General features: G+C 52.1%; 8 protein-coding genes across 8 annotated transcripts in view; 3 read left to right on the top strand and 5 right to left on the bottom strand.

The window, feature by feature from the left end:
* Positions 1-1,128, bottom strand: part of AURANDRAFT_55056 (hypothetical protein) — a gene marked incomplete at both ends in the record, with an annotated part of 1,182 nt that extends 54 nt beyond the window's left edge. Inside the window, 4 exons of the mRNA XM_009042323.1 lie at positions 1-193; positions 253-572; positions 617-805; positions 849-1,128. The exon at positions 1-193 is cut by the window's left edge and continues 54 nt beyond it. Of these exons, the coding sequence (XP_009040571.1) occupies positions 474-572; positions 617-805; positions 849-953 (393 nt within the window). The remainder of the gene's footprint in view (positions 194-252; positions 573-616; positions 806-848) is intronic.
* Positions 1,129-2,183: 1,055 nt separating this feature from the next.
* Positions 2,184-6,198, top strand: AURANDRAFT_66983 (hypothetical protein; the record flags this gene model as incomplete). The annotated part of the gene is made up of 8 exons (XM_009042400.1): positions 2,184-2,441; positions 2,628-2,828; positions 3,144-3,299; positions 3,664-3,705; positions 4,118-4,790; positions 4,885-5,792; positions 5,967-6,071; positions 6,124-6,198. The coding sequence occupies 8 exons, from the start codon at positions 2,184-2,186 to the stop codon at positions 6,196-6,198; spliced, it is 2,418 nt and encodes an 805-aa protein (XP_009040648.1).
* A 969-nt stretch (positions 6,199-7,167) lies between these two features.
* AURANDRAFT_66982 (hypothetical protein) lies at positions 7,168-8,317 on the top strand (the record flags this gene model as incomplete). The annotated part of the gene is made up of 3 exons (XM_009042401.1): positions 7,168-7,947; positions 8,028-8,107; positions 8,128-8,317. The coding sequence occupies 3 exons, from the start codon at positions 7,168-7,170 to the stop codon at positions 8,315-8,317; spliced, it is 1,050 nt and encodes a 349-aa protein (XP_009040649.1).
* A 682-nt stretch (positions 8,318-8,999) lies between these two features.
* AURANDRAFT_72449 (hypothetical protein) lies at positions 9,000-11,336 on the bottom strand (the record flags this gene model as incomplete). Its single annotated transcript, XM_009042322.1, has 1 exon — positions 9,000-11,336. The coding sequence occupies one exon, from the start codon at positions 11,091-11,093 to the stop codon at positions 9,000-9,002; it is 2,094 nt and encodes a 697-aa protein (XP_009040570.1).
* Positions 11,337-12,213: 877 nt separating this feature from the next.
* On the top strand, positions 12,214-15,985 carry AURANDRAFT_38872 (hypothetical protein; the record flags this gene model as incomplete). The annotated part of the gene is made up of 19 exons (XM_009042402.1): positions 12,214-12,256; positions 12,306-12,434; positions 12,477-12,551; positions 12,594-12,687; positions 12,744-12,795; positions 12,842-13,048; positions 13,116-13,210; positions 13,272-13,314; positions 13,363-13,393; positions 13,439-13,488; positions 13,535-13,693; positions 13,738-13,798; positions 13,853-14,022; positions 14,088-14,107; positions 14,159-14,596; positions 14,766-14,899; positions 14,943-15,520; positions 15,570-15,626; positions 15,686-15,985. 19 exons carry the CDS (start codon positions 12,214-12,216, stop codon positions 15,743-15,745), a joined length of 2,496 nt encoding a protein of 831 aa, XP_009040650.1.
* A 474-nt stretch (positions 15,986-16,459) lies between these two features.
* On the bottom strand, positions 16,460-17,553 carry AURANDRAFT_66979 (hypothetical protein; the record flags this gene model as incomplete). The annotated part of the gene is made up of 3 exons (XM_009042321.1): positions 16,460-16,693; positions 16,720-17,290; positions 17,339-17,553. The coding sequence occupies 3 exons, from the start codon at positions 17,551-17,553 to the stop codon at positions 16,460-16,462; spliced, it is 1,020 nt and encodes a 339-aa protein (XP_009040569.1).
* Positions 17,554-18,569: 1,016 nt separating this feature from the next.
* Positions 18,570-19,916, bottom strand: AURANDRAFT_55052 (hypothetical protein; the record flags this gene model as incomplete). Its single annotated transcript, XM_009042320.1, has 1 exon — positions 18,570-19,916. One exon carries the CDS (start codon positions 19,879-19,881, stop codon positions 18,682-18,684), a length of 1,200 nt encoding a protein of 399 aa, XP_009040568.1.
* A 775-nt stretch (positions 19,917-20,691) lies between these two features.
* Positions 20,692-22,764, bottom strand: part of AURANDRAFT_72446 (hypothetical protein) — a gene marked incomplete at both ends in the record, with an annotated part of 4,976 nt that continues 2,903 nt past the window's right edge. The window contains one exon of the mRNA XM_009042319.1: positions 20,692-22,633. Coding sequence (XP_009040567.1) covers positions 20,692-22,633 — 1,942 coding nt within the window. The remainder of the gene's footprint in view (positions 22,634-22,764) is intronic.

Below are 22,764 nucleotides of genomic sequence, written 5' to 3'. Positions count from 1 at the left end.
TTAGATGGCCATCACAGTGCTTGACAATCCACGCTACAGCCCATTTGAGATCAGTCAGTAAAAATTTCATTGCTTTTGTCCATTTCCCTTCGTTGCTTGTATGCATGACGGAAGATGAGTCGATCTTGTCATTCTGGATCAGATACGGGTAGCGCAAGGCTGGGTCTTTTGTCTCAACAAAATTTCCAAGTTCCTGTTTATAAAACAATATTAAAACGCAAACGGATTGGACAATACCCCCCACCTACCTACCTTGGCACATGTCAGCAGGGCAACCATGGCCTGATTGAAATTGCGTTTCGGTAGCAGTGAAAAGCTATCATCTGTATACAAACAGTATTGAACCTTTGGATCGTTGGCTACAAATAGCAACATTTGAGTTGTGGAGGGCAGCAAGTCAAGGTACCAGATCTCAATTTGGAATAGTTTCCCATAGGGAATAATACATATCTTAGTCCAAACTTATGTCTTATCTAAATTAAAGATAGAGTATACCTCGAAAAATTATAATCGATAGTAGCCAATAACAAGAGAATATCACCCAACGCTGCATTTATTTCATTCCAGTCCACCTAGTTCGGCAATTAAATCTGTCAGGCTCCCAGTTTGCACAAACCTGGGTTGTGTGATTACGACCAAGACGAAATCCGTTTATCGTAGCAAACGGTCCAGAATGCCAGATATGAAAGCAGTCATTCAAGACATTAACTGTACTCAATTGACTTTGCTTTGCTGAGCACCATCTCAATAATGCTTGGTTTGAATCGCGCTGCTCATGCAACCGATGAATCTGTAAAAGCGCTCTCTGTAAGCAAAGTGTCTGCAAGATTAAACGAAAATGACAAGACCTGGTTTTCATACAGCCAGCGTTGACGCAAAGCAAACACATACGTGCGTACACGTCGCAGCCGGAGGCAATGTTTTCCGCTCTGAATTATTTCTACTCGATGCATATCAGAGTCACAAAGTCACAATCTTCTACAATAGTACAGCTGTACAGTGCGGCTTTTTATCTGCGAGCAGCTCAAAGTTGGCCCGCATCCGATGGCGCCGTGCCCGCCCTCGCTGGCGGCCGACGACCACGAGGCGACCCCACCCGCACGTTCAGGAGCCGGAAGCCCCACACGCACGCCTAAAGCACCTTATTAATCTTTACCCTAGCACGAAGCCGTGGACGGCTTCCGAGCTGGCGCGCGAGCCTCAACTGGGGCAACGACCTCGGCGACAATCGTCCGCCGGGGGCCTACTTCGAGCTGTTCTTCCCCGTGGGCATGCTCGGCAGCATCGTCACGGCCACGGGCGACAACACACACGCGGGCCGCAAGAAGCCGGACCGCGATGAGTTGGTCCAGCTCTTCGGCTACATCATGGCCATGTTGCTAAGAGAGGGACCTTGAGGCGCGCTGGGTCTTCAAGGGGTTCGTCTCCGTTCCTACTTGGCATGCACCTTTGCTTTGCAGAGAGCATGCAAGAGCTACTCAAGGCGAAGGTCCCTGGCGTACGGACCTCCCAGGGCGCGGCGGCCGCCGAGTGGCTCGATGCGCTAGCATGATAGTAGTAGGGTAGTGGTAGTGTAGCGTACTGTACTACAGTAGTGTCATGGAGATAGAGAGATAGAGAGAGAGAGAGAGAGACATCAAGGTCAGTCTATATTCGTTGCACGGCCCCTGCGAAGGACCAAAGATACCCCCGGGATATCCCCCGTATCCACCTAACACTCACACCCCGAGTCTGCGGTGGAGGTAGGCGGCGCCGCGCGCCGCGGCTGCGATCCCGTTACTCGACGCGTGCGCGCGCGTCGAGATGCTCGCCGCCGCCGACACCACTTGCCACCAACCTCGCCGGGGCCACGGCGGACCGCTCGATAATCTCGCTCGCCGGCAAAGAGCCGCCATTGAAAGAATGGTGCCGCCGGGCCTGATAGATCTAGGTGACCTTGCGCCCACCGGCGCGGCGTCTGAGTCTCTATCATCTAGAGTCCAACTTCCCTCACTGGGCTTGTCCTTCGTAGACGACGGTTGTTTCCACACTGGCCTTAGCGCCGAGCCGCACACTCATCATATTATGCGGGATCGATGAATATCAATGGTGAATCAATTCCGACTCGATTATCAAGTTTAATGCGGTCAGTGGTGCTATGCACCACTGGGCTCACGTCGAGCGCGCGCGCAGATTTGTGCCGCATGGGTCTTGCCATGGGTGCACAAGTAAACAATGAACTTACAAGTGATACCACACACCTAGTATGTGCATCAGTGAAATCATCGAAATACGAGGCAGCAACACGCTATCCGATGTCTGGACAGATTGTAGTGGTAGATGTAACTTATATAAGGAGCTGTTATGAAGCAACCGCGAGACTAAAGGAAATAAACTTTCGCATTCCGCCGTTGCTTGGGCTCCGGGTTGCACTGAGTGGATTTGATAGAGTCGTACGCGAGGTAATATGCACGCAGATACTGAAAGCTGGGGCTGTATACATGCCAACGCTCGATGCAGAAATGACAGACATCCTAGTTGCCAAACATGGGAATGGAGCTAAATATGACGCAGCAGTCGCCTGGAAAATTCCATGCGTCGTAAAACAATGGTTAGATGATAGCATTTCCAGAGGGAAGAAATTGGAGGACGCCGAATATCTCCAGCAGGGGGATATACAGACATGTGACAAGGATACGCTTTGCGTCAATGAATTGGGCCCTCCAGGGAGCACAAGCTTTGATAACATTATAGCCTTTATGAGGCAAAACGAACTTAGACACAAGCGAAATGTTATGGCCCTGTTGAGCCGAGGACAGGGTACATGTGTCCCTATCCTAAACACGAACGTCTCTCACGTCTGCGACTCCACCGAAACTCAGAAACGTCGCCTTGTTCCGCAAGTCAATGGTGCCAAAATAATAGCGTTGAATCACAGCAGTCGATAATATGTTTGGATTGCCGAGAATAAGCGGATTCTACTCGCGCTCTAAACTTGGAGTGCCAAACTAGGACCTAAGCCTGAGCAATGATCGCCCGGGTGGCAACGATCGCTTCCATTCTGGGGCGGACAGTGAGCGAAAGCTTACATACTTCTCTCGTAACGTTCCCCGCCGGCGGGATGTGTTAAACTTCCTCGGACCTCAACGCCGCTTGCCCTTCAGGGGACCTCAACAATGCCGCTCACGCCTTGCAGGGGACCTCCGAGGCGCCGTTCACGCCTTCGGGCGCAACCCGTCCGAAACCACGCGTCAGACTCCCTCGCGGACCCAAACACCTTACGATTTTCCGATTCAAAGTTCCGCAACCCCCAGGCCTTGGTAAATTAACCTTCAAGCCTCTTCAAACTTTTATTTTGCGGTTTGCATGGCAATTTCAAGCCGCTGTTTCAAGCTAGTTCGCTGGGCGCTCGAAGCCACACGCCGACCGAACGCGGGAAATACGACGCGTTCTAGCAGTGTGCGAAACAACCATGGGCTGCCTGGGCCATAGAAACTACTCTGTACCATTTCTTGCCGACGGCCTCTAGGCGGCCATGAGGCGCTACGTCGACCGTGCGCGTGTCTGGGCCCCGCTGGCCGGGCCGTCCGCTGGCACCAGCGCACGCGCGGACATCGGACTGTCGTAGACACGGTTTACTAACAGACCCCGCCGGCGTGATTTGTTTTCGGCGCTTCAACTTAGGCTCCAACCTCCAACCTGCCTCTAACCTTGCACTTCAACAAGGTACCTCACGGAAGGCTCATGAGAAATATACCATGAATGGGGGTTGTTAATAACAACAAGGCACTCACCGGAATTGTTGAGTATCGAACGAACACCTCCACAAATGCAACAACCTCCACATTGGCCTCTTTTGGATGCGGTGCTTTAGACTAGGGAACGAAGGGGAGACAAATCGATCTGCCGACCTACAAGCCTAGATAATTCCCTTTACAGCGGCCGCACCGCCTCGAGCACCGCGTTCGAGAGCAGGTGGGATGCATCGTCACGACCTTTTTGATCGGATCGAGGAGGTCGATCCCGATCCGCTCTAAACGAAGCGTTTTGTTTTCAGATCAGCATGATGATCAGCAAGAAGGGGCGTAACTGCAGCTGAGGGCTGGAGTACTATTGTATCTGGAGTTTGACCAGTCAGTTGCGGAACAAACGCGCTATGCAAGACCGGCCGGACACGGTTCCGATTCCGTCCCCGCGGACAGCCAAGGAAAATGTACGGGAACTGAGGGCGTTGCGGCGACGCGTAGAGGAGCTTCAGTCTAAGCTTCGCGGATCGCGAATTACTAAGACCTCACCCACGTTGACGAACGGGGATGCCTATGGTACACTCGCACAAACAACTTCGTTGCCCGAGATCCAACCTCAAAGGCACCAAAGCCTTGAGTCACAGTCTACAGTATTGATGGCGTCAAGAGATCGTGCCCAAATTGAGTCTACAGAATCAAAATACAACATGAGCAACCTGCCATCAATGCGCGTTTCCCAGCGCTCGTCTCTGAGAGTTACCGAAATAGTTTTTCTACTCCGCAGGGTGACAATTTCACCAGGTGCACCGACAGGCCTTTTGCGACGAACCAAATCACGAAAAGGACGGAGAAAGTCACGGATGCGACCGGCTGCATCATTCAGTACGCCCATGGGAGAGATAGAGAACACTTTTATTCAGCGCTTGGGGATCTCAGTAGCTGAGGTGATGCAGCGCCTCGTCACAGACGAAGTGTTGCACGCAGTCGATGCACGACATATTCATCGTCTCCTCGCAAGTAACGACACAACCGCACGAGATGTAGTGATGCAACTCGAGCAAGCTGGTGCGATTACTTGTAGAGCCAAAAAATAAGTGTTGGGGCACATTTAAATTAGAGCAGATCACCTCAGGGTCACCGACCATCTTCTTTTTCCCAGGCGGATCATCAAGTCGAAAGGCAGTGACAGAGTTCCGAAGAAAAGTCATAGAACTCTTCAGGGAGCAGTTGCCGCAGCACATTCGGCCTGTGGTCTGCGGAAGCCCAGTCAGCGATGGCGGTAGTCTCCGGAGTTCCTGGGATGAGACTCCTCATGGTGAGGCTTATGACTCGTCGCCATCCCTCAAGAAGATCAAGTTACCAGTAATCTTAGACGCACCACCGCAAAATCGTCTCTCATCAATATCATACAAACAGCGCGACAGCATCACCGACGCAGACCTATCTGACCACATCCATACAGAGCACTCCGAGTACCAACTCGCAGGTATGCATATTGGCGACCGGTGGAAGTCCGGTACATATGCCAGAGTCTCAGAGGCCCCAAATGCCGGCGTGCCTGTCATTGAAAACGTATGCCATCACCTAGCGCAGCGAGTTGCAGAAATATTTTCGACGGAATCATTGCGGCCTAAAGTAATTCTCGTGGGAAGAGGCAAGTATAACCCAATTCATAAGATGCACTTGCGACATTTCGTCATCGCGCGTCAATATCTTGAAGAGAGGACCCGTTTCAGTGTGCTCGGTGGACTTCTTATCCCCAAGCATGCAACCGAAGTCCGACAGCGGTGTAGGACTAGGCCACGGGAAATTATTCCACCAAGACACCGACTCGCCATGGCCCGTGCCGCCGTTGGTGGCTCTCCGTGGCTGACTGTAGATAGCTGGGAGATCACACGACGACGCATCCTGGACTACCTCAGCACTCTCGACCACGTGCGCCAACTATTTGAGCAGCGCTTCCCAGAGCTCACCTCGCCTGTCCGTTTCGTTCTCCTGGTCGCACCGGACCAACTGCTACGTCTCAACCTTGAGGAGCTCCGAGACGCAGGCCACGAGTGCATTACAGTCTGCCGTCCTCAAGAGCACGAGCGCCTCCTTGCCCAGATGGGGACGAGATGGCGGCATGTTGCGCATGTCGTGGAAGATAACGCTCTTCTGAGTGCCGATCTCGAATCTACTTCCTCGAGCAAACTTCGACGGGCCTTGATCGCGGGAAGGATAGATGACATTGCCCCCAAGGTGCCCAGGGCCATCAAAGACTACATAAAACGGCATCACATTGCGGAGAAAATGTCAGGGAGGGAGATATGGACAAAGTGGGACAAAGAGTTCGCAGATGGTGAGGTTTGTTCCCGTTTTGTCCCTCGCCCTGACCAGGAAATATTGCTGTTTATAGGGCGAAAAGGATCGCGGCTACCGTCGCAACCCAAAAAAGATAGTCAAAGAGAGCACAACCTATATCAAAACCTAGCGTTGTGGTTGGTTAGGACACTGGGGGGCTAAAGAAAGTGCCGAAGATGAACTTGGAGCGGCACAGAACCTGGATTCCCCCTTCTGTTAATAAACTCCCCATCGTCACAGTTCCAGACGATATCATACAGGCCCAAAGTCCCCAGCGGCTGGCGCACCACCGGGCTAGCCCCGACCACATCGGGGGAAATTAGCCAGGGCTAACCACGCATACCGGCGAATGCCCGGGAAATAGAAGATGAATATGGGACCCCTATCGAGCCCGGACGGCGCGGCCCTGGAAATCATTGGAAATAGGAAGGAACTCAAGCATTCTATTGGCGGCGAATTACACGGCGCTTCAATCAAGCAGATCTGTGCATGTTGTTTGAGACTCTAACTCGTCTCTGTCATCTTCGTCCCCTTGCCCTTCATCTACTGGTAACGGTTCTGGAGATGCAAGAAGATATGCATCTACATAGAACGGCAAGCTTTGCGGCCTCCATTCCGCCCCCTAGAGCTTACAAACGGGGCTTAACCCCGGTTAACCTCCCACTACTAATTATTAAGCTAAGTTATAGTAATTTCTTACTACCCATCATCGTGACGTTGCGCTTTTATATGGTCGCTTCATTGACTTCAAGTTAATCGACATCACTTACGATGAGGTTGAAGTCTGCTGTCATTTGGGACTTACGCGGAGCTTCAATCCAGTGGGAGTAGAGAGATAGAGAGGCTTCTACTCTCATCTTCAGTGAACTGCAACTTGATGTTGCAGTGCACCTTACCCCATTGCGCTCCTACTGCGTATCCTGCTAGTTTTGAACTAAATTAACTACTATGTAGTAGGAATTCCAGAATCGCGACGATGCAGCTTCTGAGCGGTTGCTTTTGTTACATATATTGCCGCGCTCATTATTAGAGCATAACCTGCTAGAACGGACATGTCGGTCATTTTCGAGCTGCACCTCGTCGAACTATATAATTAACGATGTCGGATTTTCAGGACACACTTTCAGCTTTTCCTAGAGAGTTGATGCGGGAGGACTTTGGCGCTTTCATCGCGCATTATTCTTGCGAGGCGAATGGCGTTGTGACAAACCATGTTTTCCATGGAAGAAATGATCCCCGACGCATGTCTGCGTTTCTTCAATTTATGTCGTTGATTGCCTCAATCCTCTTGCTGGTTGCTGTAGGAGTCCAGTATGCACAACATGTCAAAAATCTGCAGTTGCAGACCGAACGATGGGCTAAGCTCAATTCCATGTCGAAGCGCTGCCTCGTGTCTGAGTATCACAAACGCGAGCGAGCCTGCTCCGTGTACGATGAACTGCATGCGAAGCTCGTCGTGCTACGCCGCAAGCTGCTTGTCGCGATTCAACAGTCGCCATTGACATTGGAAGCTACCATCTTTGACACAGAGCTATTTGATTTGATTGGCACGGAATCTACTCACAAGGAGGTGCATCGCCAAAGATGTACTTCATGGGAAATGGCCTTAGCAACTAGTTATTCAATTTTTGATACTGCCAAAATTGGTGCCTGTGTAACCTGCGTGAAGAAGAAGTTGAGCCTTGTTGAATGGCTAGATGGCATCGAACCCGCAAAGCTCGACACAAATACCCTGGAACATATCTCAATTAACTTAAAAAGGTTTCTTTCTCGCGTCGTGCAAGTGAAGGCCGTGCGCAATGCTGCGATTGCAAACTCCTGCGTTGTCTGCCTCGATGGGGCAAGGGATGTCCTCTTGCTGGACTGTATGCACCTCGTCGTTTGTAGCAACTGCAGTGTGACCATGAAAGAATGCCCGGTATGCCGCCTCGCCATCCGCAAAAAGGTTGTCGTTTACAGCCCATAATGCTTTCTTTGGACACGGGGATGTGTGGCAATCTTATGTGCTGCCCCCCCTGCGAGAAGGGGGGGTGGCCCAGGTACGCGCATGACCTTCCAGGCCCTCTGAGGTCCCGCGTTTCCGGTTCCTGAGCCCTTGGTTCTTGAGCCCTTGTGTGGTCCCTTGCGGGCTCCCGCCCTGCAATCCGCAGCAGTGGCGGCGAGAAACGACGCCTCGGCGGCGTCGAATCGAGCAAAAGCTGGGTTCTCATCGGCCGGAATCCTCGGACAAAAAGACTGCACTTAGATGAGTGAGCTTTACCGCACCGGCCTACATTTACGCAGGTCGGCCATAATTTTGCAGTACTCTTCCTACAGCGGAAATAAGCGGCGGAAATACCTAGCTGGGTCCCTACTACACTAACCCCTTTATGCCCGCTCCTTATATCTTGCCGGATCCTTCTAATGGGATCAGCGGATTGGATTCTTGGATAATATATATTTCGTTCTCTAGATGTAGTCCTTCACAGTCAGCGTGTGGAGCTTATATTCCTTTACAAGAGACGCCGGTGTACCGCCACTGCGTAGCCTCGATAGTTCACCCTCGGATAGCAGGGCAGCCCCACTAGGCTGCCTCTCTATCCCTGCCTAGCTGCATCCCGCACTGTAATAGACGGAGAGTCTTCCTGGACCTAGTGAGGCAGATCCTCTGCCCGTTCGCCCAGTAGCCCCGGCCCCCGTATACTGCGGTAGCTGAGGTGACGTGAGGATAACAGAGACGCCGGTGTACCGCCACTGCGTAACCTCGATAGTTCACCCTCACACGGCAGGACAGCCCCACTAGGCTGCCTCCCCGTGTCGCCGGCGGAGTTTACTATCTCGTTAGGCAAGTGGTCATGCCTCATTTGCGTGTACTTCCTATCGTGGCTTGTCTAAATTAGCAACTAGGCCGCTGCTCTTGGTTTTAGGCTGGGTCGCAGGCCAAAGGCGCACTCAGTTCGCACACCAAGCAGCATTACAGAGACTACGGTGGCCGCAATCGCCCTGGGAGCCACTGCCTCCCATACCATCCGAGGAGGAGTACCCGTCGAAGCAAGAACATGTCCCGGACAGGCGGTCGCAAAGCCCCCGGCCTGAACACTCAATCTCCTCTGTGGTGCCGATCACGGAAACAGCTAGATCATTACTTGCGGCTGCGGCACCGTCTGTGAAGAAGGTCACCGTGCCACCCCCGATCTGTGTCCCATAATTTGTATCGTAAAGTAGGCTCGTGTCAGCTGTCATTGAAGGAATGTCCCCATGCTCCGTATTGAAGGTGACGCTGACGACATTGTATCCAAGGGATGAGTCAGTGCAAGTCGAGTTTCCATTGGAGAAGACAACATCGACGTCAGTGATCGTATTAAGAGCTTCAATAAGAGTCTCAAGGTCATCGCGTGTCGTATTGAATGGGATTTCCAACGTCGCCTTTTGGCGGAAGATGAGGCGAAACGTGCCACCAGTTCCCTCGCACTCAAAGAGTTGGACTTCATTGGTCTGCCCATACGTATTTGGGTCATCTCCAAAGGAACAAATTCTCAGGGAGCAATCATATCCCGCCCAACCGCCGTCGCAGTCGCAGCCAAACACCCGGTTTGCGTCCCAGGTGAGCCCAGAATTCGGATCTGCGCCATAGATTCGCGGACTCGCATCACCGTTGTCGGTCGCTGCCAGTGCGAGCTCGGCCATCGATGCGCATCGACCGTGGCCGGTACAGGCGGTTGCTGATCCACCAGGACAAGCTAGGTACTCACAAGCAGCACCAGAGAATTGAGCCCCGCACGTGCATAGGCCCAGCGTGTAGTCGCAGATACCACCACCTGAACACTCAACCCACTCATCGTGCGCCAGGTTGGCCTCTGATGGATAGGAGAACCAAGCCAATCCAAGCGGGCACGATCGCAGACTACAGTCCGCCCCAAACCACCCATCTTCACAAGCACATCTGTAGCTGATCACGTCACAGACGCCATGATTTGAGCACGCTACGTCACCCGGGCACTCGTTGATAGTAGTCACCGCATGACCGCAGTCTCCCCGGTCACCCTCATTTCCATATCCATCTGAGGAAGAGTACGTGTCAGAGTTCGTATTCATACAAGTGCACGTCGCGGAGAATGGGTCACAGAGTCCACGATTTGAGCACTGCTCGTCTTCTTTAGTTCCTTTTACACTCAGATACTCAAAATTGGCGGTATCGCGTAAAATGGTTACTCCATCGCCAGATATAGTCACTGTGCCCTCTAGATTGTCTGTGACTGCTATCAAGGGGGGTAATGATCCAAAGTTTTGAGTAAATTCGATACTGATGGCATTGATCGAGTCCTCCTGGCACGCCGTCCCATTATCGACGGAAAATGTTACTGATACGGCGTCGATTGCCTCGCTCTCTTGCAGCGCTGCCATAAATTGGTCGATATGCATCCCCTTGCGGATGTCTCCTGTCGGTTTGCCATGGAGAAGAAGGACGAACTTACCGGACGTCGCCATACACGTCAAAATCTGGACCTCGTTGACTTGATTGCTCGTCAACGGATCATCTCCAGAGGGACATACACGCATCCCACAGTTGAATGTCGCTGTGTATGGACTGTCGCAAACACACCCATAGATCTTATCTGCGTCCCAGGGTGACTCGTAAGCGAAACGTTCGCTCTCGTCGCTATACTGCGTCAGTGCAAGGCGCCGCATGCTGAGACATTCCCCATGGTAGTGGCAATTGAAGTCGCATGCCATGTGCTCGCATGCACGCCCTGTAAACCCTTCCATACACTCACAACTTCCAGTGGTCCGATCGCACAAGCCCCGGTTCGAGCACTCCGCTTTGGCGTGCGCAGTATCGTCAGACGAGGCATAGTCGGTCCATGCGTAGCTCCACGGGCAGCTCCGTAGACTGCAGTCCGAGCCTGTCCACCCCGAGAAACAAGAGCACGACCCGAAGATATCGCAGGCTCCCTTGCGATTGCATGAATTCGGACATTGTGATTTGCACTCTCTTTGGATGGCCAACAGGGCCAGGCCGAACAGCCGACACTGTAAAGAAGCCATGATGATATCGTGCCACGAGCTAGTTCCGTTGCACCGTGCACTTTGGTTCGTATCTCCCAGCTTCTACAATTCATTTCCGTCCACTTGGCCTTTCGTATCTCCCACTAGCCTTGGAGAGATAGAGAGGCTTCTACCTTCATCTTCAGTGAACTGCATCTTGATGTTGCAGTGCACTTTACCCCACTGCGCTCCTACTGCGTATCCTGCTAGTTTTCCCTTCCCTTCCTTAATTCATTCTAATCCAGTTTCAAGTCTCATATAGACAGCGAACTGAAGGAGTGACTGCCAAGCAGGCACAGAGAGCACAGCGCTTTTCTGTGTCTCAGGTAGCACCAGGCTCAGCGAGGTTGCACAGTCGCCGGACAGTGCACCTGCTGGATAGTAGTTTGACTGACGTCATAGCGACGTTAGGAAGCTAACTCCGGAACCTCATTCCACAACTTGTGGATGACACTCAGACGGTTCGCACCCGCGTTCGCAGCTATGGAAATGCGGCTATTGCCCTCGCAATAAGTTAGCATGCAAACCCTCAGCTCCTCATACCTGCTTATCATCAGGGCCCGGGGGTCTGCAAGCGACTTACCGCCGCTCCGTTTAGTTATTCCGCCCATTAGCTTCGCTACTTGGCTATTCGCCGCAGTCATCGTCTCGGCCGATGCGGCCTGCAAACCTTCCGAGGCTTGGATCAGCCTAGTTGACTGGGTCGGCTGAGGGGGCCCTGCACAACGGTGCGTGCCGCGGTCCCCCGGGGCCCGGCCACGTCCCCGGCCCGTGCCCGGGCCGTGCCCGGGGCCCCGTGCCGGGCCCGTGCCGGGCCTCCCCGGCCCGTGCCCGGCCCGTGCCCGGGGCCCGTGCCGAGTGCCGGGCCCGTGCCGGGCCGCGTGGCCCGTGCCCGGCCCGTGCCCGGGGGCCCGTGCCGAGTGCCGTGCCGCGTGCCGGGCCCGTGCCGGGCCGCGTGCCCGGAGCGCATTTACCGTGCCGGAACCCCCGTGCCCGCCGTCCCCGGCCCCCGTCCCGGGGCCGGACCGTCGTGCAGGGGCCCGTCGGCTGTCCACCAACATCCGGTGGGCCTGGCGGGAAGCTGAGGCGCCAATCTTCCCTCCGAGGGCCCAATAATAGTATGTCGATCAAACTTCGTGAACTAATTCGCGCAGTACGGGCTTGTAATACGATTACGAAGGCAACTTGGACACCTCACTATATTGCGCTTAGGCAAAACCGCCCAAGAAGAACGTGCCGTAATAGCGAAAGAATGCGCCTTGATTCGTACAGCATTCAAAGAAAATGCAATGCTTGTGCGTCATCGAAACGTGGCGAAATTGCTCTTCATCCACATGCTTGGTGCGTGCTCATTATCATGCACGCGCACATTACTGTGAGCAGGCTACCCCAGTCACTTTGGTCAGATGGAATGCCTGAAGCTTATAGCTTCACCAAACTTTCCTGAAAAACGTATCGGTAAACTTGCTCATGATTGTAGCCACATTCCACGCCTAAAAGCAGGTTATCTCGCGTTGATGCTTCTGCTCGATGAAAGAACTGAGGTCTTGACACTCGTAACAAATTCACTGAAGAATGATTTGCAGCACCGAGCGTGAATCTGCGCGCTCCAATGAGGAATCTGGTTTTTTCATTTTGAATGATTGACAGGTCACAGTATGTGGTTGGTTTGGCCCTCACATCCGTGGGAAATCTTGCGACGGTATGCGCTCCGTCCATAAACCTATGTCCATGCCCCATACCTGCAGGCAGACATGGGTCGCGTACTTGCAGCTGATGTCGCGCTACAACTCGGATCTTCCAATCCATACGTTCGGAAAAAGGCGGCGCTTGCGCTCATCCGCATCATGAAACGCATCCCGGAGGTCGCGGAAGACTATATAGATCGAATCATCGGTCTAATCAAAGACCGTTCACATGGCGTCCTGATCACTGCAGTTCAGCTCATTTCTGATGCTGGTCGCCCCGTCCATTAATCAAACAATTTGTCTTTCTGTCCGGTGACTTGGGGATCACCTGTAGGTCTTAGTTCTCCAGCCCAAACTCAGCAAAAAATTCCATCGTACCGTGCCATCTCTCGTGAAAATGCTTCGAAACCTCCTCAACCTTGGATATTCGTTCGCAGCCGCGTTCATAAACATCATAAGCGCGTCTGCTAGTCTGTGGGCTGATGCATAGGCCAGAGCATGATATCGCAGGAATAGCGGATCCGTTCCTACAGGTTGTCTAGCTTTCTGATGAAGCATTAATCAAGCCGCTCCATTGATAGGTCAAGCTTCTTCAACTGCTCGCAATGCTAGGTAGGCTCGGGCCGTCGATTCGCAGGCCGATCAAGTAATTCATAGGAAAAAATGATGACGAAGCCAGTGAAGCTATGAACGATGTCCTTGCCCAGGCATTGTTGGCATCTTTTTACTGCATTTTATCACATGTACATACAGGTGGCCACTAACACGGAAACGAATCGCAACGCCGGAAATGCCATCCTGTATGAGTGTGTCAAAGCAATCATGGCTATTCAGTCAGAGTCTGGGCTCAAAGTCTTAGCAGTCAATATTCTTGGCCGATTTCTCCTCAACCGCGACAACAATATTCGTTATGTGCGATCGTGAGATGCATACAATAGTGACGGTTGATAGTGCAGGTTGCTCTCAATTCCCTCACCAAAGTTGTCAATGAAGACGTCGCCGCTGTACAACGACATCGTAGGTTGAGTGTAAATGATGTAATCGACTTTTGACTGTCTAAAAATATTGCAGGTGCGACAATCTTGGAGTGCCTGAAGGATCCAGATGTTTCCATTCGGCAACGTGCACTCGAACTGACCTATCAGCTAGTTAATTCAAATAATGTCAAGGAGCTCGTCCGCGAGATGCTCAATTACTTGGTAGTTGCAGCGCCAGAACATAGGGCTCTCCTCTGTGGTCGCGTGAGTCACACCAGTGCAGAGTGAGGGCTTCCTTGCGCGTGCAAGTGCGAGGCCAACTAATACAGGTTTCTAATGTTGTCGAACGGCGATAACTCTGTGCATTGATACTTCTGACTATGAGCCATATTATCGTTAGGTTTGCCCCATCATCCAAATGGCAAGTCGAAACATTGATTGCCATGCTTTCAATAGCAGGCAATCACTGTGATGATAGTATTGCGTGTATGACTGTTTCCCATGTAACTGAGTCGCCACTGCTACACAGTTTTGCTACGCACAAGCTTTTCCGACTTCTGCGGGATGAATTGCCTCGGGTCCAAATTGCTCTCATGCATGTAGCTGTGTGGTGCATCGGGGAATACGGAGACCATCTTTTACACAGCTGTGAACTTGATCGTGACAGCTTGGATATTTTTCAAGCAGTCACAGTGGCCGACATACTTGGGATATTAGAGACTGTCCTTAAGTCGCACCTTGCCACAGTTCTCACAAAGTCGTACACGCTCACTGCATTAATGAAGCTTTCAAATCGACTGAGCGTAGGGCAGACTGAATTCATCAGCCTCATGAAGTCGTTCCTGTGAATGCAACTATGTTATGTGTTTTGCAAGTGGAGTGTTATTTTTAACTAGTTGAGATGCTTGATCGTAGCTGAGATTATTTTGCGCTACTAGTTAGAATTTACATTAGAATTTACTTTCTGTTCATTTAATATATATATTAGTTAAGATGCATGATCATAGTCAATTCAACTCGTCGCTTTCTCTTGAGTTGCATCAGCGCTCCTGCGAGTATGTATCAATGCTCAACCCCCGATGGGCAGAGGTTTGCGATCATACTCTCACTCGAATGCCGCCTCTAGACGATGCAACTCTTGGTAAAATTCAAGAGATATATGTTCCTCCACTCGTCGGTAATAGGCGAGCAACATGATCATAGTGCATCAATATATGGCGCGCCGAATGCAGCACAGAGACAGCCTCGCAAACATCATGACCCGGAAAGTGAACGTTCATTTCCAGTAAAGGACCTACTTGATCTTGATGGCATTTTCGACAGTGTTGTTCAACCAGAAAAACATATTATGAACCAAATGGCTACTTCAACCGCTGGTTGCTCAAAAGCAGCTGATGTAGATCTTCTCACTGACATATTTACCACCAAAACGCCCATTGCACCTATAAGTGGAGACCCTGCCTTGATTATAGACAATGCAGTCATGACTGAAGAAAAGACCTTGCCTTCTCAATCACAGCGAGCGTCTACTCAAGTGAAGGCCTTCGAGAAAGATGGCCTGACAATCATCATGGATCTGGTCGATGACCCTCTAGACACGAAAACCAGTGTCATCTGTAAATTTTTCAACTACACGCACAACAATTTTGAACGTTTTGTTTTCCAAGCGGCAGTGCCCAAATACGTTAACATGGAGATGAAACCCGCCACCGCCGGCTCTGTGTCTGCTAACAGTCGTGGTGATGTTTCTCAGATCGTAAAGGTGAGGAACGTAAGCTAGGTGCTGTGTTTCAATTATTGCCTGTGTTTAGCTCAAGAATACATCTCCATCGAAGCCACTGATGATGCGTCTGAAGATTCAATACAATGTTGTGTGCCAAGTCCTGGGATTATGACCGAGTGCCAAAATATTTGATATGATATGTAGGTCGGTGGCCGCCAAATTGTGGAGCAAGCACAAGTCTCTTCCTTCCCAGCTGGGTTCTGATCAGTATGTTTCTACTACTTGTCCCACTTATCCTACTCAGCGCTTCAGTTGCAAAGGATCAACATAAAACCACTTTTCCAGCCCATTACAGCAGCCAATACACCCGGAGAAGCTGCTCCATCAATTCTCCTGGCTCCTCGTGAGGCCCTGCGGCCCACACACTGCCCTGCGGCGGCTACTGGTGGCCGCTACTGGTGGCCACAGGCCGCTGCCACAAGTTACTTAAACATAGAAGCTCTTGTTGTTGTTGTTGTTGTTGTTGTTGTTACTACCTCCGAGGTGTCCTAAGTGGGATTTCGTGAGGCGGATCAACAACAAACAAAAAGGGGTGCTGAGAGTCGACTCGTTCGAGCTCTAGAGCTTCATGCAAACCCTCATGCGGATGCATTCATTCCAACGTAATTGCACGTGCTTTATGATTTCCTGCGATCGAGCTAATCACGCTTGTCGATGGTTCAGGATCGCCGGTAGAGCTGCGCGACCCGCTGAGGCCGCTTGCACAGGTTTGAGTCTCGGTGTTACCCAGCGCGAATTTCAAAGTCGAATGGCGGGCGCCGCCTCACTGCTAGCGTAGTGAGCTATAGGGCCCTACTTCAATCCACGCGCTATCTACATACCCGTCGCCACGGCGTGATTGCACGCCATATGGAGCGGCCTCCCTGCGAGGCAGGTGGGCACGGCGGTAAGATGCAAATCCGCAGAGAGAGAGCGAAATCACCACACGCCGAGCACTCGCAGCCAACCGCCCAGAGCAACCCGTGACCGTGCCGCAGAAACGCCGCACCCTTCCCCACGCGAACCAAAGCTATGGCGACAACCGCAGAAACCTACTAGTAGCCAACACTTGCAGTGCGCCAGGGGCATAGCGCGAGCTGGCAAATGCAGCGTGGGATGCCTGCTCTGCTTCAAAGCGCCGCGCTTCAAGGCCCCTATTCGTCGTCGAAATCCCTAATCCATTCAGAAAAGGCAAATACAAATTCTTCAAAGTCAACGACACCGTTGTGATCCCAGTCTAATTCCTGCCATCGGTCTTCGTTGAGGAAAACATCCGAACCATCACCAATCTCTCTTTGAGTCTGCATCTGTTTGACATTATCTTTCGAGATGGATCCGGTGCAGTCTGTGTCAAAGAGGAGGTAGGCCGCCACGACCCAGTGGACAAGATAACGGATATCATTTGATCGTCCAAGAAATGCATCCTGGTTTGCAGATTCGGATCTGGGCGTCGACTGATCCAGCTTCAGATGATCTACCTGCTTTGTGGCACGTTCCGGGGAACCCATGTCAGGACCCTGAGTTCTCGCTGAGCAAGTTGGCTTGATGAGCCCAGCAACATCTTTTCCCTCCGATCGCACACTGACGAGCGTTGGTACCGCTCGCAGGAGGTAGAGAAGGCTCAGTGTTACGATGAATTCCTTGAGGCTGATGGTACCATCGTGATCAATATCGCAGAGCTCAAACACCGATCGAAGATCTTCTGAAGAAACCTCATGCCCTATTTCTAGTTCATCAATCATTTTCTGTAATTCCTTCAAGTCCAGAGACCTAAAGCGCAAGAATGAGGAGCACGACTGGAGCAGACACCGCGATTACCCATTTTTATCGGTGTCTAGCGAATCGTAAACTGCATTTATACGTTTATAAGTCGCATTCATGGAGCTTGCCTTCATAAGGATCTTTGAGAAGGTCACTGGTGGTGCGTGGGCTAATTCATCACGTTTAGCTTTAAGCATCTGCATCACTTTTGCACGCAGGATATTTGCCCCTGAAGAATGACGGCTACGTAGCTTCGCTGGCGTACACCCCATTTCGACAGTCTACCAAAAAAGGCTATCAAAATTCAAGTTAACCCCGTTTGAGGAAGGTGGACGTATGTCTCACTAAGCTCCCTCGTGGACCAAGGCGGGCTAGTAGAAGACCGTGAGCATTGTGAGTCTCAACAAGGAGCACTTACGGTTTATTCAGCCTGGGCAGACAGCCATCGTGTAAATACGGGACAATAATTATTCTGCAGTGCCGTCAGTAGTTTACAGGGAGGATTCATAGTTAAGTTACTCAAGGCCAAAAACAACCATAGGGCTGGCCGCGGCCATAGAAGTATTTATTTATTATTGCTGGCCGCCGGCCGTAGTAGGTCATAGGGGTCCTCCGTCGACCGCGCGCTGCCGAGCGAAATGTTGGCAAAATTGTTGAATTATCCCCCCCGCCAGGCGCGCGCTTTTAGTTAGCGCGCTAATCGTATCGTTTGAGACACTTTTCAGGGTGTGGGGTCGCCGGTTCGGGTTGGGAGTCGTAATTAAATGTTCAACAAAACGCTTACTTGAAGGGAAGTATCACCCTGGGTTATTCGTTTTCAGAGTTTGTTTTTGGCCTTGTTTAGTTAACTACATGTTGAAGACAGCGTGCGCACGCATCAAAGTCGGCCGACGATGGAGCAGCCCCGTTTAGGACTTGTTCATAGCGTCATAATCTAGCTCAGTTTTAAGGCATCGCCACTAATTCGACGTTCATGTCGAGATCGGGCCGCTCCAGCGACGAAATCGGCGGTCGGCAGCATCCCGCTGAAATCGGCGCCTGAGAGGCTGTCGGTGTTCCAGCGCAAGATCGTGCTCGCTGCCGGTCAAATTGTGCCCGCGCTCGGGTCCCGGACCGGTGAGGACGGCTCGACCGCCCGGGCGCCGCGCGGCGACCGCGGTCCGCCGCGCCGACTCGCTGGAGGCAGCCCGAGACGTCGAACGAGTCCCGCACGGGGCGTGTGGTCCGCCCGCGCGCGCATCACCAAACTGGACGCTGCTGAGCATTGGACAGCACCTTTCGGTCCAGAACCTAGCTCCAATTTAATGGATCGCCACTAACTCGACGTGGCGCAGACCAACCAAGGCCAATGTTAGTCCACCCCGCGAAGGCGGGGTGGTGTCGGACGGCGGTGGGCTGTATCAAAAGGGCTCTGGTAGGGTCTCCTCGTGTTCCATCAGAATGACCTTGGCAGGATTTGCCATGAGCCCGCGCTCGAGCTTGCGGGCAGAGACCTTGCGCTTGAATATGGCGCCATATATGGCCACTCGATATTCACGTGCCGTAAATAACTGATAGTCATCGAGAGCAAGGGCTATCTTTTTGCCATACGAGGGCTCATCGTCAGGGTCGTGGAACTCCGCGATGAAGGGATGCCTCAAAGCTTCCTCCACAGTACAACGGCAGCCTTTTCTAGGGCTATAATTGAGACACTGGGACATGAAATTCAACGCCTCTGCACTAACATCCGGGAAAGTCTCTACAAACGAGACCGGGCGCAGCACAGGGAGCATCTCAAGTAGAGTAAAAGCGTATGCGCTGTTTACTGAGTTGATGTCAATAGCCCCAGGTCTCCCAATAAGTGCCAATATCTTTACAATCTGGTCAACCGCTGAGGTGCCGGGAAAGAGCGGGCGACGTAGGAGCATTTCGGCATAGATGCAAGCGACTGCCCATATGTCCACAGCAAAAGTGTAATGTGACGATCCAAGTAGGACCTCGATCGCACGATACCATCGAGTGCCAACATACTCGGTGAGCTTTGGATTTTCGACTGCATTAGATCCAAGTTCAAGAGACCGTGCAAGACCAAAATCGCAAATTTTCATATGGCAGTCCGAGTTCAACAAAAGGTTTGAAGGTTTTACGTCTCGGTGCACGATACCTGCGCTGTGTATGAACTTCAACGCTTTAAGAAGCTGATAAACCACATATTTAACGTGAATTGGCTGCAGGACGTTTGCAAGTATTACTGAGAGTAGATCAGCCTGCATGAAATCAAAGGTGATGTACATATCCTGCCCCGTCTCCGCCCGGATTACGTGCTGCATCTTTATGATGTTATCGTGGGCGCTCAACGCCTGCAGGTACATTATTTCTCGATACATGCGTTGTGCGTCCTCTGACCGGCCCAACACATCGAAGCATTTCTTCAATGCCACCACCCGCCGTGTCCGCTTCTCAATCACTTTCCATACCATACCGTACGCGCCCTTGCCTAGACGGTAACATAATTCGAGCCGACGCAACACCTGTTTCTCGACGTGCTCGTCTATGCGCCCGCAGCGCTGATTCACTTTGGTTCTGGTGTTTCGGGCGACTGCTTCGACATCGTGCTGCATGTAAGACGCTTAGCCTGATGGGATCGAAAGTATTTCCGTCCACTTGGCCTTTTTGTATCTTCTAATTTCCCACTAGCCTGAAGAGAGGCTGAGCTCAATTCAACTAAAGGTGCCAGAATGAAGGCCGACGGGCCGCGCTTGGATGGCGCAGCCACCTCAGCAGGGACGGAGGAGGGTAGGGCAGGGCGCACTGGCATGTAGAGAGCGAAATATATACTATCCAGGAATCCAATCCGCTGATCCCATTGGCCGGACGAGATCTCAGTGCACTGAGTTCGAGCATCCAACGATCTCTGACGCTGCGTTGGGCATGTTATGGTTCACAGGGGAAGAAAAAGAGGGTAGTTCGTCGTAGGAACTCGGGGTCAGAGATCCTGAAACTTCAGTCCATCTCGTGGGGGAACACGCAGAAGCTGAGATCTCTGTTCCCCGCCCCCCAGCGCCGCGCGACGCGCCCACCGTGGCGTGTTCGACTTCTGCTGCCTCTCGCTCGACATCTCAGCAATGTATGTTCTCTAGCTGGCAGTGCATATGGGTCAATGTATTTAACCGAGGTCTGTGGTCAATTAGGCCTCTTTGGGTATTAAACCGAGGCCTCTTTGACGAAGCCCCGTGCGTCTTCAGAAATGGCAAATCAATGCTCCGCTGCCCAGGTGACTTAAAAAAAAGAACCCTGGGGCGGTCCCGGCTGCGGCGGTCCCGGCTGCGGCGGTCCCGGCGCGCCGTGAAAGGCTGCCAGACAATCCCGCACAACGCCGAGCTCTCAAAGCGGCGGCCCCGGCGCAGCGGGCGCAGTTTGCTAGGAGCCCCTTAGATTGCCCGAGGTGCAAACTTGGCGGTGCGCCGGAGACTGGAGTCTGCGACCTTGGATAGCCCGCTGCGAGCACCTGGATGGCCAGATAACCGTGGCAGCTGGAGCCTCCCATCTCCATTCTCACATCCACTTCCTTGAACTATGCCAGTCGAGTCAAAGCAGGCAGCTGACCTATCATTGGCGTGGCCTCCGGGGCTTTCCCTGGATAAAAGAACAGTATCGCCTTTGATCTGAGAAGTACTTGTATCGTGGGAAGATTTTGACGCTACACGTCCGGTCGATATGTGGCTTGAGACAGTGCCAGTCATATGGTTGCTTTGCTTTGATGAGAGCGTTGCATTCTCATGGTATTCAATACCACCCATTTTTCTGGCAATTTCTTGATCAGCACGCGCCCCCCCCTCACCTTCATCCTCTAGTGTCTCGAGTTGTGATGGCAGTGGCAGGTCAACATCTGTGCGAATCTTTGGCGCCAAAGAAGCATCACCGTCACAATTGGGTTCGAGTCCTCGAGGTTCTGCGTACTCTCGTTTTGGATAAACACATAATTGAGTTTCCAACTCAACATCCACGTTGTTCAATAACCACCTGGGCAGGCAGTCATCGTCGGCATCCTTCATTGAATCAGCTCGTTGCTTGGGGTCAAGTTCCGGCTCATCCATCTCAATCTCAGCAGGCATCTTCCAGCCTTCAGATTTTGTAAGACCAAAATGCAATTGCGTGGGTGTCTTGCAGATCAAATGTGCGCTTTCAATAAGGACTGGGGGCGCCGGGAGCCGGGTACGACCCTCCTGCTGTCCACTTCTGCTACCATTTTTCCAAGACTCTGTTTCGACCTTGCAAAGAAGTGAGTGAGACAATTGAAGGTCATCGCCAGTGCCTGTACTTCCCTGGGAGTCTGCGAGGATGACAGATATGGCACCTGACTTGACCAGCACTTCACGAGTAGTCTTGTTGTAAGTAAAGATGCGAAGCGCAGATGCACAATGCTGCGTTGTCAGTGGATCGTCAAGCGCCGCAAGCGCGACGAGAGTGTCTATTGCACCAGAGGCAGCCATTGGGCGCTGATTCGCAGCAACGCGGACGAGATTTCGCAGTGCTATTGCACAGCAACGACACTGAAATGGTGAAGAGTCTGGGGAAGCGAGGTAAGAAATGACCATCGATCCGCCTGACTTCACAATTCTTGCCGTATTGACCTCACCACACGCTAGATTACAGGCCATGAGTGCTGCTAGGAGGCGCTCAGATTCACCCATCATCGCCCAGTGGTCGACAGTGAACTCAATGGCACCTTGTTGTACCAGAGATGCCTGAACATTGGCCTCTACGGACAGATTGTAGAGCGCGGTGACGCAGAATGGAATGAGCGTGGCGGTAGATGCAAGGGCGAATATGATATTCATGATATTTTTGGTCATTAGAGTCTCTGCAGCATCAATCCTGCTTGTCACACAATAGACCCAGCGCGCTAGCTCCAGACGATAGTGTCCATTGATGTTGGGGATCTCAAGGAGCTGTGCCAAGGCTGGTGCGTGACTTGCGATTGTCGCATTGTCCGTTGATGGCGACATTGCGAGGTTGCAACAAAGGTGGGCATATGCGAGTGCAGACTGGGGGTCAGCACATGCCGACCTCGCGTCCAGGGGGGGGAGGATACCTTGCGTTGTAATAAGTTCAGGCGCAGATTGTGAAAGCAGACAGAGTGCGAGGAGCCGAATCCGAGTCAGGCCTTCATCAGTGCTACCGAGCTGCTCTGTCATCTTGAAGATGCTAAACTTTGTCGCCTCGTGGTCAATATTGGATGCTTCCAGAGTTGGAAGTTTGATCAGAAAATTGAGTAGAGTGCGAGCGGCTACGCTTCGTGTGGTGGCAACTTTCGACTGCATCATTGCTCGAACCACTTTCATAGCCGAGGGGAGAGCAAGTATGAGATGGCTAAATTTAAGGCTCAAATTGCAGAACGCGGTCATTATCATGGTATCAGTGCTAGATACGTGTCTGCTCTTCGATGGTTTGGCACCTGGTTCGCCGACACGCGCAACGAATTTTCCCGAGGCGATCGCCGA

The sequence above is a fragment of the Aureococcus anophagefferens genome (genome assembly GCF_000186865.1).
Source record: "Aureococcus anophagefferens unplaced genomic scaffold AURANscaffold_30, whole genome shotgun sequence".
Lineage (NCBI taxonomy): Eukaryota > Pelagophyceae > Pelagomonadales > Pelagomonadaceae > Aureococcus > Aureococcus anophagefferens.
Note: the sequence above shows the minus strand (reverse complement) of the source record. Positions and strands in the feature narration are given on the sequence as shown.